General features: G+C 53.5%; 8 protein-coding genes across 8 annotated transcripts; 3 read left to right on the top strand and 5 right to left on the bottom strand.

The window, feature by feature from the left end:
- Nucleotides 1–12: 12 nt before the first annotated feature.
- Nucleotides 13–822, bottom strand: LTR77_008244 (uncharacterized protein; the record flags this gene model as incomplete). Its single annotated transcript, XM_064805477.1, has 2 exons — nt 13–642; nt 706–822. The coding sequence occupies 2 exons, from the start codon at nt 820–822 to the stop codon at nt 13–15; spliced, it is 747 nt and encodes a 248-aa protein (XP_064656582.1).
- Nucleotides 823–1,229: 407 nt separating this feature from the next.
- On the bottom strand, nt 1,230–3,032 carry LTR77_008245 (uncharacterized protein; the record flags this gene model as incomplete). Its single annotated transcript, XM_064805478.1, has 3 exons — nt 1,230–1,475; nt 1,592–1,797; nt 1,868–3,032. 3 exons carry the CDS (start codon nt 3,030–3,032, stop codon nt 1,230–1,232), a joined length of 1,617 nt encoding a protein of 538 aa, XP_064656583.1.
- Nucleotides 3,033–3,684: 652 nt separating this feature from the next.
- LTR77_008246 (uncharacterized protein) lies at nt 3,685–4,791 on the bottom strand (the record flags this gene model as incomplete). Its single annotated transcript, XM_064805479.1, has 1 exon — nt 3,685–4,791. One exon carries the CDS (start codon nt 4,789–4,791, stop codon nt 3,685–3,687), a length of 1,107 nt encoding a protein of 368 aa, XP_064656584.1.
- Nucleotides 4,792–5,155: 364 nt separating this feature from the next.
- LTR77_008247 (uncharacterized protein) lies at nt 5,156–6,397 on the bottom strand (the record flags this gene model as incomplete). Its single annotated transcript, XM_064805480.1, has 3 exons — nt 5,156–5,480; nt 5,542–5,832; nt 5,886–6,397. 3 exons carry the CDS (start codon nt 6,395–6,397, stop codon nt 5,156–5,158), a joined length of 1,128 nt encoding a protein of 375 aa, XP_064656585.1.
- A 743-nt stretch (nt 6,398–7,140) lies between these two features.
- LTR77_008248 (uncharacterized protein) lies at nt 7,141–8,515 on the top strand (the record flags this gene model as incomplete). Its single annotated transcript, XM_064805481.1, has 2 exons — nt 7,141–8,233; nt 8,427–8,515. The coding sequence occupies 2 exons, from the start codon at nt 7,141–7,143 to the stop codon at nt 8,513–8,515; spliced, it is 1,182 nt and encodes a 393-aa protein (XP_064656586.1).
- A 143-nt stretch (nt 8,516–8,658) lies between these two features.
- On the top strand, nt 8,659–9,963 carry LEU2 (3-isopropylmalate dehydrogenase; the record flags this gene model as incomplete). Its single annotated transcript, XM_064805482.1, has 5 exons — nt 8,659–8,689; nt 8,744–8,763; nt 8,817–8,837; nt 8,889–8,954; nt 9,004–9,963. The coding sequence occupies 5 exons, from the start codon at nt 8,659–8,661 to the stop codon at nt 9,961–9,963; spliced, it is 1,098 nt and encodes a 365-aa protein (XP_064656587.1).
- Nucleotides 9,964–10,773: 810 nt separating this feature from the next.
- On the top strand, nt 10,774–12,459 carry LTR77_008250 (uncharacterized protein; the record flags this gene model as incomplete). The annotated part of the gene is made up of 1 exon (XM_064805483.1): nt 10,774–12,459. The coding sequence occupies one exon, from the start codon at nt 10,774–10,776 to the stop codon at nt 12,457–12,459; it is 1,686 nt and encodes a 561-aa protein (XP_064656588.1).
- A 363-nt stretch (nt 12,460–12,822) lies between these two features.
- On the bottom strand, nt 12,823–14,107 carry LTR77_008251 (uncharacterized protein; the record flags this gene model as incomplete). The annotated part of the gene is made up of 3 exons (XM_064805484.1): nt 12,823–13,020; nt 13,068–13,504; nt 13,564–14,107. The coding sequence occupies 3 exons, from the start codon at nt 14,105–14,107 to the stop codon at nt 12,823–12,825; spliced, it is 1,179 nt and encodes a 392-aa protein (XP_064656589.1).
- Nucleotides 14,108–15,379: the final 1,272 nt, after the last annotated feature.

Raw genomic sequence — 15,379 nt, forward strand, 5'->3', positions numbered from 1 at the left:
GTCAGAAAGTCATCAATCTGCTGGGCCTGCCCTTCGTTCGACCACTCGTCCTGGCCTGTCTGCTCGATTGCGCGTGCGTCGCCGACCGCTCCATATGCGCGCATCGACTTCCAGAGTACTGACTTTGCCGCATCGCAACGCGACAGACGCCAGGCGCACATCGTCAACAGTCGCGACCACGGCACGCACAGCTTGAAGGCTCGTGAACTTGGCATCCTTCATTTCCGCGTATAGATCGATGTCGCGCCCTGCGCCCCGCATACCCGACGAGCGGAGCGGAATGATTTCGAGCCGCTGCAGGTTGCGCTGTTGCTGCCACAAAGTTTGCGAGAGGCAGGGGAGGAGTGAGTATGGAACTTTCCAGCAGAAGGGGGTCAAAGAGTTGGGTGTGAAGTGATTGATGATGTTGTCCAGTTGATCTTGAGCCCTCTCCGGGTCGTCGAAGTAGGTGGCGTCAGGATAGGCGACGACTTCACGCGTGTAGCAAAGCCCAACATTGTGTCCAGTCGCGAGTTTCTTCAGCTTCTCGTCGAGCTTGATGCCGATGGCGATGCTCAAACTCTGGTACAAGACCGGGAGAACGTGATCGCGGCAGTGCTTGCTGGTCATCATCAACCGATAGAGATCACGCTTGTCAGTGATCTGGCGTGCGTGGTTAGCTTCCTGCCAAAAGCATGAACCGCAGGACATCCTGGGATCACTCACGAAGCTGAATATCTTATCGATCAACTCGTTCGAGAGCTCTTCGAGGGTGGGTGTGTGGTAGTCAGGAGTTTCTGTCGGTGGCTCAAAGCCCCAAGTGGGCTGCTGGATGAGTGACATGCTATGCTCGCATGCCGCTTGGGAGGAGGTTGGTGAGAGAGGTGCGTGGAAGAAGGGAACAAAGCCAGCTTGAAAGAACATATCATGGAGCCAGGCCACAGTGCAGCGCTTCACGCGAGGATGCAAAAGATGAGGTCATTGAGAGTGAATGGAGGATGAGAAGTAGGTGGCTGGGCAACCGGTTGAGTATAAGGGGGGCGTAATTCATGGGTCGACCTGGAGAGCTGGCTTATTGGCCATCGAGGTTTATACGTCTATCTGGTAGATCTGTCGGGAAAGTCAGCATGAGGTCCTCGCATTGTTTGGACGGGACGCGGTCGAACACAAAGCTGTCAACTCGGCAGAAACAACTGGAGAACGTTCCGTAGATCTGATCAACAGGTCGCAGCTCGTTAGCACTCACCTTGCTATACATGTTTCGCCTTCTGCGGCGTGTCATCCAGCGCCACAGGACTGCCGTTCGTGCCAACATTCGGCGAGTGCACCGCCTCTAGGATCTCCTGGCTCAGGTCGACTTTAGGTCCTGCATAATCGTTCTTCCCTGAGACGTGCCATTGTATCAAAGATATCAGCAGTACGATGAAGAACACGACCACGCAGTAGTTCATGTTGTTTCCAGTCACGGGCAATTGAGGAGGGAAAACGAAGAGGATCTGGGTTCAAAGGGTCAGCAAGTGTCTCTGAATCACGGATAGCGGGCGTAGGGTCTCAGAGCGTGGCAAAGTCTTCGATCGTGTCTCAGAGAACCCTTTTACCCATCAGTACTTACAGTTGTGATGATAACGTAGACAATGCCAATTAGATTTGCCAGCCAGGCAACCGGCTCCGGCATCTTGAACGCTCGATTTGCTGGTAGCATCCTCCTTCCCCGGCAGACGTTGATCATGACGGGGATGCCATACGTCAATCCGAGTGCAACAACTGACGCTGACACGATCGCATTGAATGCAGAGGTCGATCCAAGGAAGATTAAGCCTGCAAACAGAAGGGTAAAAGGGTTAGCCAGTGTCTCAGACATGATAGGGGTTTGCCCATGGTTTGGTACCGAAAATGAACACGACAATAGCCGTGAAGCCTAGCGCCTCTAATGGGACGTCGAGCTTCGGGTGAACTCGAGCGAGAATCCTGGAGAAGGGCAAGCCGCCGTCACGAGCAAAGGCGTAGGTCATGCGGGAAGACGTGGTCATGATGGAACTTCCTGCGAACAAAAGGCAAGCCAGAGGAAAGATCTGGAGGCAAACTGTGCCTGCTCGGCTGCCGGTTGCGGTGTAGAGGATCTGACCCAGCGGCCCATATGGCGACGTGATGACCTCTTCCGCATTTCCAGCGACGAAGAGCAAAGACATGAGAAGGAGGAAGCCACTCACGACTCCAATGAGGACGGCGTATATCATGAGTTTTGGCGCCTCGACAGCGGCGTTCGGGATCTCTTCGACCATATGTGCCGTAGCGTCGTACCCAGTCAGTCCTAGACCGCCCTGTAGTAAGCCCAGGAGCCACGCAATGCCGTCAGGCCATCCGGTCTCGTTCTCGAAATGCCGGAAAACGAAGTCTGCAGATTGGTAGTTTGGGGAAGCACAAGCCAGCACTGTTATAGATATTAAAACGAATCCAGTTAATGACCAGGCCACAGCAACTTTGTTGACGTAAGGCAGAGCAGAATTTCCAAAAGCGTTGACAAGAAACATGACAATCAGATAACCCAAGTATATGAGGAATTGTTCCCATGGCTTCGCATCGTAATTGTTGTCAAAAAGCGAAATGATCCCGACGATGAGTTGACTGCCTAGAAGGCCTGCTGTCGCCGTCAGAGCCATCCAACCAAAGGTATTGATCCACCCGGTCACCCATGACAGTTCTCGCCTCCAACTCGGCCAGCTGATGATAGCCACCCAGTAGTATTGGGCTCCTGCTGTCGGGTATGCCGAAAGGAACTCAGCAAGGGATGCGGCCAAACAGACGTTGCAGATGCCAGCTGTTATCAAGCCCCAGAGAACAGACGTCGAACCACCGCTGGGCAAAGCCAGAGAGAGGGAGGCTGAGAGCGCCGTCCAGCTGTTGAGAATGGCGAATGCCAGGCCTAGCATGCTGAGCGATGAAAAGTTTCGCTTAAGCTCTTGCTTGATCCCAAGGGCGGCGAGGTGGTCGACATCTGCGACGCTACTCCGTCTTCGTCCTGCGCTCTCGGCGGAGGCTCTGGGTGTGTCCATCTTGTGCTGCGAAGAGGGTTGTATTGAGTGTTGTGTCCTGTCCTACTGCCTCCTGCGCTTTTGACTGATCTTCGCGGGTAGTCGTCGTCCAAGAAGACTCAGAATCTTTCATCCAAGAATGCGGGAGTCTGGCGTGGTCCACAGCCCTGATCCTGAAGGTGCGCGAGCTCAGCGATCGTTCGACCGGCGTGCGTACTTCCAATCGTTCGTCTTATCCAACGAGATACCAATGCATATTGGAGGAATCAGTACAGCTTTTGAACGCTGTCAGATACCGTGGAATCATCTCGATCGTCGTCCGCGGCCGCCGAATAGAGTAAGTCCATCCCGCTGCCGGCGATATTTTCGGTGGTCCCCGATGATAAGGACTGCCTCCATTTCATCCTGTCAAAAGTCTCAAGGCTCGTGGGCGCGGAAGAGGTCGGAGGGTTTGCAAGGTATACCTCTCATACTGGCAATTGGACCCCCATGTCGTTGGCTCAAGTTGCTCTAGGTGCGCTTGGCTGAAAGCTTGTCAAGCTTGATATGCAAGCCATAAAGTGGACAAGAGGAGTGACAGTACAGTACGGTCAATGGGATGCAAAAAGTTACTGAAGATGCTGTGGGCACATGCTTGTGGTATGCAGTTGACGCTACTTCTTTGTTCCATTTCCTAAGACATTGCGCCGGATGCGTTGCCTCTGACCTCCAGCTTTCGTGGCTTCTTCTTTGCTGGTGCACCACCACTCTTCTGACTGCCGCCAGGCTGTTTGCCAACAGGGGTACTCTGACCTTGTTGCTGTATACGGGAGCCTCGACGGGGTGCATTCGATGCTGAGGTCGCCTGAGACTGCGTCCTGCTGGCGTTTCCCGGCCGCTGCTGCTTCTGCCCTTGCGTAGACTTCACACCTTGTCCAGCAAACTCTCCATATCTCTGCCCCGTCTGACCTGCCTGCTGAGTGGAAGGGGCAGAGGTGTGTTGTTCCACCTTCGATGGAGCCGGCTTGTTCTCCGTCTTACTTTTCGACGTGAGGCCAGGCACATACGGCATAGAGGGCTGAGCTCCTTGTAGAAGACCTTTCTGTCCTTCATCAGCCTCCCGCTGTCCGGTGCAGCCCTTCCCTACATTCAGCGCAGGGCCTCCTTGGCTCATCTCCATCAACTCTTGCTCTGGCGGTCTGTCCTGATCTTTGACGCCATTGACCATCTTCTCAAGAGCCGACTTCTGTTCGTCCGTTGCTTTCCATCCTGGGAGGTCGCCCGTAACCTTCCTCACACCATCAGCCATGACTTTCGGCAGCGAGAACCATGGCCCATGAGCCGCCCCTACGGCCAACCCTAGACCGCCTCCCAATCCGCCCGTGACAGTGCCGGTCGTGCCTCCAACAAGCGTTCCGGTCAGTGTGCCCAGAGCGACTCCGACACCACCACCAAGTCCAGCCCCCGCGCAGAGCCCTTGGAATGCGCCAGTATTGAGATATCTTGCTGTCTTGCCAAAAGTCTCAGCTTCAATCTCCTTGTCAAGAGCTTGCTGTAGGAGTTTCTGCCGCTCTTCTGGGTCTCCCGCTCCTGCAGCAGCGTTTATTAGCTCTTTCGCTTTGTTCTGCAGCTCGAGAGAGCGTTGCGCTGCCTTGCGAGCCTCATGCTGTCTCTCACGTTCCTTCTGGGTGGAGGGTCTCTTCTGGCTTTGCTGCTTTGGCTGTCCTTTGGCCGAAAGTTTCGTCTCCTGTTGGGGCTTCGCCTGCGATGACTTCCTCTCTTGACTCTGCTGTTGTGACATGCTGTGATCGCGCAAGAAGCGCAGGCTGACCGTCACGATTACATGTCGTAGGTGACGATGTCGATCAAACCAAGTTCTGGACCACAACAAGTTGGAAGGGTAGATACATGTAGAGTTCGGCGCTAAATGTCGATCACATCAGAACGACCCGGTACATGGCTTCAAACGACCAGAGCTCGTCTCCTGATGGACACTTGACATCAATCTGGAATTTACACGAATATGTTACGAGCTGTACACTCCTGCGCAGACAAGGTCAGAGCACAAACTTCTCCGTAAGTCAATCACCTATCCGCTACTGTGCTGCCACCTATTCTTTTTGAGAACTCATATGCCTTCGAGAACCCGTGCTTGACATCCCACTTTAATGCCATACACCAACATCATCCCCTTGTAGTCCACGAATGCTGTCCCGCCTAGAATGGCTAAAGGACGCCGACCCACTGCTCCCATCTAACGACACCTCCAGAAGTGGCACCTCGATCCTGGGCGTAGCGTTCTCATGGCGACTCTCCCGCATCGCCTGACGGAGCCGCTTATACTCCCTGTAGTCCTCCAACTCATCGGCAAACGGACGACGGAGGACGATGCTCATCTTCAGCTCGCTGTCGAGGCGCTTGAACTGGATTTCGTAGACCGGTCGTTTCGTCTTTGGACTCGCGCTGATTGACCAGCCGACAACTACGTGTCTGCAACACAACCACAAAATTAAGTCAAGTAAGCCTGAAGGACAGATTTGGTTTCACTCACAGCCCATCATATCTGATCCCAGCCCGAGGAGCCCAGAAGCTTCGCAGCGAGTGGCTTCTCAGAATCCGGACAGGCTGCCTTGACTCCCTCGTCGCACTCGTCAAACGATACCGGCCACGATCGTGCTCTCTTGCCCGGTAGGTGAAGGCGTCTGGGCTTGGGCCATTCACTTCCTCTTCTTCAGTCATCAGGACGGCATAGGCGCCGCGATCGTCGGACACGACCCCTCCGGCAGGTTCTCCAGAATCGATGATGCCGTCTCGAAAAGCAAAGAGCGGATTGATCCACCAACTGCATTCATGTCAGTGAGAATGCACGGCCTTGTGAAAACAGGAACAACGCACTCTCCCGGTTTGAATCCCAAATCACCCACCCTCCTCGCATGCATCGGACTCAGCTTCACCCCTACCTCCTTCAACCATTTGATGATCAACTTCTCCCTGTTCAGATCCTCAGGCCGACAGATGCCATACAGCCGACCACCCGGCTCGTACAGAGGGATGGGAAGCCGCTTCAAAGATCCATAGTTGTTCTCCCAGATCGCAAGCACGGCATCCGCTCTGTCGATGAGCCTACCCGGCCAGCGTGTTGCCTGACCAGAAATGGTGGCGAGGGCTTTGTGAAGCCGGCTGAAGCGGATGTCGTCCAAGCTGATGTTGGAAGTCAGGAGACGGCGGAGGAACTCATCCAGCTTCAAGCAGTCGTCTGAGTGGAGGGCGTCAGGACCACTGCGAGCGACTTGCGGGTCGAGGTCGTCGCGGATCCAGCGGGATTGATGGCGGAGGTAGTCCAGGTCGTAGACAGAGTCTTGTATCTTGGATTCGTCTCGGCGACCAGATCGTATTATCATGGCCATCTTCCATCGATCCACGAGGTCAAGTCACTGGATGCCGGACGGCTTGCTGTTATGTGCTGCCGCTGAGCATCTTCACCTCGACACTAGATGCCGATACTGTGACACGTTAAGGAAAAATGAGTGCACGTGAAGTAAATAAAGTGAAGCCTTGCACCTACCGTCATTTCCAGAGGGTTTAGCCTCCAGTAACCCATCGGAAGCCACAACTTGCCTTGCGGTGGACAGAGGAAGGTGCGTTGTGCGTGAGACATAACACATCTGGACAACAGCAGCGGCACTCTCCAGCACGAGATCAACATGAACGTACAACCATTTTGAAGCCATTCAGAGAAGGCGTACCAGTCCGGAGAAGTCCTTCTTCTTGCAGCACGGAGTTGATTTCGTGTTGGAAGGTCTGCAGATGTTGCAAGAGGTGGTCTGCTTCACGCACAAGCTTCGCAGCCTCCTCGAAACTGTGCATCACCCTTCATCGCGTAGCTCGGCATCCTTACAATCGTCCGGAAGCATTATAGAGGCGAACACGAAGAAGCTGTGGGTGAGAGGAGAAAGATGACTTCGCGTTTGTTGATTCCATCCCATCGGTCCGCATTTGCCGCGAAGCTTTGCTCAGAAGGCGTCATTTGCTCGGTCACCCTTATTCCCGTCGTCTGTCGAACTTCCTTGGACATTGTATATAGACTGTTGCGTTTTCTATCCATCGAAATGACATTGATTGGGCGGTATCTGGCTGGACGAGCAGAGGCATGAGCGAGGGCGAGATGAGTAGCGCCAACGGCAAGATCTCGAACCATGAGCGCGATGCAGAACAGCAGGATGGCCCCCGGTTGCGGAGAAGTGTAACACGTGCTGTGGTTCAGGACTTCAGTCCGATATGGTTTGTTCAAAGATCACTTAAAGAATCAGGTAGCATTTTGCTAACACGCAAGGACAGGTTCACCTGGTGTATGAACTCCGGAGCGATTGCTGAACTCCTACACCAATGTCCATACCGGTTTAACGGCATTGACATTCTGGCCAACATCTTCTTCGTCATCAACTTGGTCCTATATGTTGTATTCTCCAGCCTCTTCATCGCCCGGTTCGTATGGTTCAAACGGGCTGCATACGATGAGGTCGTCAACAACATGGCCGAACTCACGTTTCTCTCCTGTTGGGCTATCGCTTTCATGACGCTCACTTCGGACGTCGCACTGATCCTGAGCACGGCATGGTGGGGCGGATACCACTTTACGCTGGTGGCCTACGTGATGTTTTGGTTTGTTCAGGCATGGAATACCGTTCTCCTTCTCTGGGCCTTCATCACGCTAATACGGAGACACGACTCCTCGGACCGCCGCATGCCGACGTCGATAATCATCCCGGCCGTGAGCATGTCTACCGCTTCCATTACTGGTGCTGTTGTGGCAGCATTCGCCAAGGATCTCTCGTCAAGGCTCGCTGTACCGGTCATGATTGTGAGCTTCAACTGGGTGGGCGTTGGTATCCTGACTGGACTGATACTCTACGTTTATCTGTTCCACAGCCTACTCGCTCAAGGATGGCCGGCACCAGATCAGACGGCGACAATGTTCATATTGGTCGGTCCGATGGGTCAGTCTGCGGCGGCATTACAGATCCTTGGGGCAGCCGCCACAACCTACGGCAGGTTCGGCGACTACAACAAGGGCACTTTCCTGACAGCCGAGGCTGCACGAGGACTTGATGCAGCCTGCGTTCTCATTGCTCTCCTCCTGAACGGCTTGGGTGTCATTTGGCTATGCTTTGGTATCTACGTGATGGTTGAGAGGGCGGTACAGAAACAGTTGCGTTGGACGCCAGCGTGGAATGCTATCATCTGTAAGCATGACATAGTTGATGTTACTCTGGCCTTGCTAACAACGCTTCCTCTGCCTGTTAGTCCCGAACGCAACCCTCACTACATCATTCCTGCTCTTCTCAATTGAGATGGACTCGCCCGCGTACCGAGTGATCACTTGCATGCTGATCATTATCCTGGTTTTCTTCTTCTTGGTCAACTTGTGTTTTACAGTACTCAGAATCTCGCAAGGGAAGCTACTAATTGTGAGGGAAGACTGGAGGGTCAAGCAACAGCTGGAGGACCGCCAGAAGGCAAAGTGAAAGATCTTGGTGAAGAGGTGTTGTTGGTTTGACCTGACATGACCCCACTTCTTCACTTGCTCCGAAGATCGGAGTCCAAACTTCACCAATCTCAAGGAACATTTTCGTCGCGCACAAGATCATCAAAACACCAGAAGCGCAGCATGCCTTCTTACAATATTGTCGTGTTCGGTGGTAAGTGACCAATCGTTGGTTTTCCATGAGTCGCCGGAAGTTGACGTCTTTCAGGTGACCACTGCGGACCCGAAGTAAGCCTTCCAATATGCGCTTGCACCACGAACACTTGTTAACATCGATATAGGTCACAGCAGAGGCTCTGAAGGTATGCTTTCGAGTCTTAACATTTTGAAGATGCGAAGCTAACAGTCACCAGCTCCTACAGACGATCGAAAAGCACAGCGACATCAAATTCAATTTCAAAGAGCATCTCCTTGGTGGTGTAAGTCCGCGCCCGCATCGTCCGAATTACCAATCCTCATATTTAATAGGCCTCTATCGATGCGACTGGCGAGCCTTTGACAGACGAAGCACTATCCGCAGCGAAAGCCGCTGATGCCGTCATTCTCGGCGCCATTGGCGGTCCAAAATGGGGCACAGGCAGCGTCAGGCCTGAGCAAGGCATTCTGAAACTCCGCAAGGAGATGGGAACATTCGGCAACCTACGTCCATGCTTCTTCGCCTCGGAATCTCTGGTCGACATCTCACCACTCAAGGCCGAAGTCTGCCGAGGCACCAACTTCAACATCGTCCGTGAGCTTACCGGTGGAATCTACTTTGGAGAGCGAAAGGAGGACGATGGCTCCGGCTACGCAATGGACACGGAGCCATACTCACGAATGGAGATCGAAAGGGTTACTAGGCTCGCGGCATATCTCGCACTGGCTGAAGACCCGCCGCTGCCAGTGTGGTCTCTTGACAAAGCCAACGTGATGGCAACGTCGCGGCTCTGGCGGAAGACAGTCACCGATGTCATGACGAAGGAGTTTCCACAGCTGAAGCTGGGCCATCACCTCATCGACTCGGCTGCTATGCTAATGGTTAAGAACCCCCGCGCTCTCAACGGCATCATCGTCACCTCGAACCTCTTCGGCGACATCATCAGCGACGAAGCTTCTGTAATTCCCGGAAGCCTTGGCCTCTTGCCCTCAGCATCGCTGACCTCCTCTCCCGACGGCAAGGGAAAGTGCAACGGTATATACGAACCTATCCACGGGTCTGCCCCCGACATCAGCGGTAAAGGCATCGTCAACCCGGTGGCTATGCTGCTTTCGATGGCCATGCTGCTGAAGTACTCGCTGGAGCAGCATGCGCTTGCGCAGAAGGTGGAGGAGGCTGTGAAGATTGTGATAGACAAGGGGATTCGGACGACGGATATTGGTGGGTCGGCAAAGACTACGGAGGTTGGAGATGCTGTTTCTGCGGAGCTCGAGAAGCTGCTCAAGCAGTAGTTGGGTTATGTGAGCTGCATCGTGAGCTCACACGGCCTGGAAGGGAATGGTGGAAGTCGTTTTCTACTTCACGAGCCATGTAGCATCATAAAGATGTCCAAGTAAACAGATCTCGCACATCCTAACCAGTGATTGTCTCCTTCATTCTCACGGTGGTCTGTATCCCTACGTTGCGACTTTCTGCGTGTTGCCAATACCGTCAAGATTGCACGCGCAGCAAAGCAAGTATGTGGCAGTCGGGGGTAGTCCGTTCAATCTCATCGTATGCTGTACATCCCATTTCCGGGATCGTGCGTCGCCGCCATTGAGAATCTCGACCTCATGGCTGGAAAGTTTTGGTCCCACACCGCATGCGCCAGTGCGAGCACAAAACAATGGCGATGGTACGAGATGTGTTGAGATAACGCTTTCAGACCCAAATATGGAGTTCAGCCGGCATGGTTGACGCCGCTCTATCAAAAACAGTTTTGTCCACCCGACGCCAGTCGCCCGCCCCCGAGGATGATCTACCCCTGAACAACGCAGAGCGCACTGATCTTCCGTTTTCGTGCAGCACGCATGGTCTCAGCGCCCCTGAAATTATCAGATCTTCTGTGGTCGGCTCGATACCATGCTTAACTTTACTCTAGGTCAGGCACCCGGTAGGGCTGACCGGCGATCACCTGTCGGCGGCTCTCTCCTGCATGGTATCGACTCTCGTGTGGCTATCTTTCGGCGGCGGCCACAGCACACCACTATTCTGTCTCGGACGGAATGCAATGACCTTGGGAGCACACCACCTTCCTCGACCAAACTGATGTGTGAGCCGACATGTATCATTCAAGTCCCCAGGGCGGACACCTCTCTTCGCCATCGTCGTTGACAAGGAGACGTTTCAAGGCTTTTCTCCCCATTCTGGTGGCCCTGATCGTTATTCCTTTCTTCGTTTCAGCCTTTTACGGTGGTGGCAAAAGCGAGCTGACCCTCGTTGCGAAGGCTCGTGGGCTTTACAATAAAAATGGTGACAGTCTCACGTCCGACCAAGCCAGCCTGAGTGAGAAGACCGAGACTGGCGTTGACATTGAGGATGGGGATCACATGGCCGACTATGGCCCTGGCAGCATAATCGAAACCGCCTACGGCTCACCAGACGACGAATACGGTTCTGAGCCTGATGTCGAGGACGGGAACGGCCCTGATGAAGGAGATCTGGACTACGACTTACCCGATGCCGATGATTTAGACACTGACTATGGTAGTGCCCCATTCAGTCACCACCATTCAGCAGTCCATCAGAAGCCGGGCAAGAGCTTGCTGGACCTTATGGACTTCCCAGACGAGGATGAAGAGGATGTCAACACGATTCCTGACCGAGGCGACTATCGCGAGCTCTTTTCTCTAACCACCCGAGATAGAAGGTTCATACCTCTCTTCATCGAGGGGACAGGCGCATATGGACCCAACGTGGTCCCGCATCCAACGAAATTCGACATGTGGATTGTGCTTGCGCAAAGGCTTCAACCTTCGGTCATGTCCACCACATACGAACAGATCGTGTGCACTGCCGGAATCCTCAATGGCGTTCTCATCTGTGGCGAAGCCTTCGAGAATTTGACCATGTCGTCCTTTGTTCAAGGAGCTTGCGAGGGTGATCTTGCCTACTACAACAACTATTCGGGAGCCCGCGATGCGAGATTGTTCTACGGTCCAAGTGCGCCTTTTGTACTATACGGGTCACAGTCACAACATACCTGTCTTGGTATGTGGCTCCAAGATGCTCGAGCGTTACTCGAGCCTTACCATCTTGAGAAGCCGCTGGCGAAGCTCTTCAGCCAGGCTACGGAAGTCCAGCGCCTGCCACCTCTGAAAGGACTCGAGACCAATTACTTCATCTTCTGGGACGCGGACGGCAAAGCCTATGCGCATTATCAGATATGGCCAAGACGCTCGTTCGCGCAGCTGGACTGGGATGGCTCTGTGGGCGAAGACCTGGCTCCAGCGGCTGCGAAACGGGATCAGGTCTGCGTAGCGAGGTACATGCAGACCATCCAGCCATCCAACGAGTCTCTTCAGCAAGCCAGCAACTCCCTCGCCATCACCCTCTGCGATAGGACAAACCCGAAATGCAAGCCCAGCGAGTCGAACACCTTCCTCATGCACATCTTCCACCACACCTTTGACTACGACTCACACATCGTGCATGAGCCGTTCGTCATGCTCTTCCAACAGACCGCGCCCTTCGCTCTCCACGCCATCTCTCAGCGTGCGCTCTGGATCCACGGCCGCCAGGCGCTGACGAACGAGACCGGCTCGCCACAGTATCCAGATCCGGAGGACATACCGACAGGACATACGGAGAGGTTTGCCGTTACTAGTATCAGCTGGAAGAACCACGTACAGAGATATCACGGGTATATAGATGATACCATGATGATTGGCGTCAGCGTTGAGGATTCAAGGGCTGGGATTATGGATGTGAAAGCGAGCGACCTTGTGCAGGATTTGGCGTTTTGTTAGATGGACTGGATAGATGTGTAGATTATGAGCAATTCAAGTGCACTTCCATCCCAATGGTTGATCTTGTAGGTATGGTTAGATGTGTGGGTAGATGTGTGCAATGTCGCAAGAAGGCTCCTGTCACAGGAAAGGCGAGGTGTCAATTCAGGTTAGATGTATATCTATATGTCTTCCGCTCAAACGCACCAAACAATTCTTTCAATCACATGCAAATTGCGCCAAACACCTCGCTAAATCGACAAAATATCCAGGATTGCTCAGGAATGCTTGAGTATCCAGTATAGGAACAAATTCACCACGTCCAGTACCGCTCGCGCGACTGCGCTCAAGTGCGGCCAGGAGCGATATGACAGGCTGTTGCTATTATGCCAGACCGGGGTGAAGTGCAAGCCTGTGATCGACCTCAGCCTCCTTCTTCTGCGCCTTCAGATCGTCCTGATCCTTGATCGCAATCATCTTCAGCTGATCTTCTTCCGGCAGAGACTCAAAGAAAGCAGTGTTGGTGTCCCATAGCGCAACACACTCTGGATCCCAGTTGCACTTCTCTACTTCACCGTAGACCTGATACTGTCAGCACGTCTCATCCTCAAGGATGTGGAAAGACTCACCGGATGCTTATAGCGAGGATGCTGCGTTGGCCACGAAGAAGCATGGAAATGATGCATCACCAACGCACCCCTCCCTCCATGATTGCCCGAATCTGAATGTCCAGTCCCAGCCGCGAAAGCCTCGGAGGGCAGCACAAGCACTTCTCCCACAACCCTGGACTCCTCGAGATCGTGGAAGGGATCCCAGCTGATCTGCTCGCCCTCTGTCACGGACATCTCGGCCAAGATGGCTGTGGTGAACGCTGAAGGTCCGGTGCCGGAGAGCACTTCGTCGAAGTCGAGTTGGAGTTCTGAGATTGGGACGCCTTGGCTTTGGGAGAGGTTGTTGAGCCAGAGGAGGATGTTGTTGATGAGCCGCATCATGACTGGGAGTCGAGGCTTGCACATGAATGTCCATTGGCAGAAAGATTGTGCTTTCGAGCCGAGGAGTGGGTGGTCTGTATGACAGTCAGCATGTTTGTGGCCTGTGCCCTTATTGTCTTCTGGCGACACTCACCCTTGAAGCCTGGCTCGTCTGTCTCAATCCCAATCACCATGTTGACATCCTTCTCGTTGAATCTCTTAGGTATGAAGTGCTCAATCGATCTGACAGCCTCCACATCGATATCCGCCCATACTCCTCCTTCAGCATACATGATCAGATATCGTAGCAAGTCGGACTGGATAATTCGAATCGAGTTCAACGATCGGTAGGTGTAGACGATATCCGGTCGATTCAAGCCAAAGGGCCCGTAAAACTGTTCGACGTATGTCATGGCGCTGTCGTCGGTCAAGACCTCGTATCTGTGGGCCGCATTCTTGGTCGTCCAGGACATCGCTCTTTCGGTATCCCGATCCTCGAACCGTAGCGCATCCACCTTCCACGACTGCCAAATCTTCTTAGGAAACTGCTCCATGGGAAGGAACGACGGGTCTCGAAACCCTCCGAGAGTGCTGTGAAGTAGTAGGAAGACAGTGCATGTTGCGAACAAGATCAGGAGCATTCGAAACTGATTCGCAAACAGCGCCTTGAAAGGCGGCCGCGAGTTGAACGTCTGCATCGCTGTGCGAGTCCAACGGGATGGAAGCAACGAGACAAAGGAGTGTGGTTGCGGACGTCTTGCCTGACAGCCGTGAAAGAGTGTACGGTCACAGACATGAGCACCACAATGCAAAAGTGCAAGCGATTACGCTAGACGACAACATCAATCCAGAACGCACACATTTAGGATGTGTATGAGGCCAATGCTTGAAGTTGGCCCTACGTGGGAAAGTCATTCCGGAGCAGTACAGTACAGTAGCTTACTTTCTGTCTTAGCCGGATCTGCGTGGGCACAGAGCACCCCTGAGCCAGACTAGGCGAACATGTCGAAACCAACATTTTGAATTCTGCTGTGTCGCCGAGGCTGATGGAAACTCTGGCGATTGGTCTTGCCGGATGGGGCTGTTCACATGCTTCTGCCAATCGAGTTTGATATACGGGGGTTGAAGGCGAGCTAAAGATTGGGTGCAAGGCCTGCCCTGGACCAACATCATACGAGCCGCATGATAAGGCCCAATTCTCTCCTGATGCCGGGGACCGGAAGCATGAGTGGTTTCACAACGCTGTTGGTGAATGCGTAAAAGCCCTTATTGCACGGCACCATCACGGGTGTCACCTTAACACGTGGGTTCCGAGGAAACATTGTTTGTCCGTGCTACGACGGCTATTGTTGGCCCGAAGCCTGCGAGAGAAGCGGTTCTGAGATTTCAGGCCAGCTGAAAACAACAAAGTGTGAGCTGTTTGACGCCACCTTTCGCCAGGCGTACCTCAATATAGACCTCCTCTACGGAGTAGAAGAAGAGTCATCTTACGACTCAAGACTCGGTAGCTGCCAGCCGCGAGTTCGGTGGCTTGCCGGCAACAGGAGTACCGACAACGGCGTAGATCGGAGGGGCCGTCGAGAACGGTATTGATCTTCAACATGGCGTTGTGGCTGGCTGATTCAAGACAATTCAATGTTGATGTACAGACTGCACACTCATGCTGTGGAGCCAGAAGATCAGCTTTTGGTATCAAAATATTGCACTTGCTAATGCCGTATGGGTGCACTCTTCAACGTATGCTCCATCGCGGAGACTGCAGGAGACCGCCCCTGTCTCTCCAAGCGCCATTGTCTTGATCATGAGTCCGTGCGCCGTGCTGCAGGAACAGAAAGCTTACCAGGAGATCGGTTATGTTAGCGCGGCTGCGAAGTTAAGCTTAAACCTAGGATCAACGACGGCAAAATACGGGTGGATGGCCCGGTGGGTGTCTCGTCTAGATTGAGGTCTCATTTCAGCCACGGCAGAAA

This window comes from Saxophila tyrrhenica (assembly GCF_035928015.1).
Source record: "Saxophila tyrrhenica strain CCFEE 5935 chromosome Unknown scaffold_13, whole genome shotgun sequence".
Taxonomy (NCBI): Eukaryota; Fungi; Ascomycota; class Dothideomycetes; order Mycosphaerellales; family Extremaceae; genus Saxophila; species Saxophila tyrrhenica.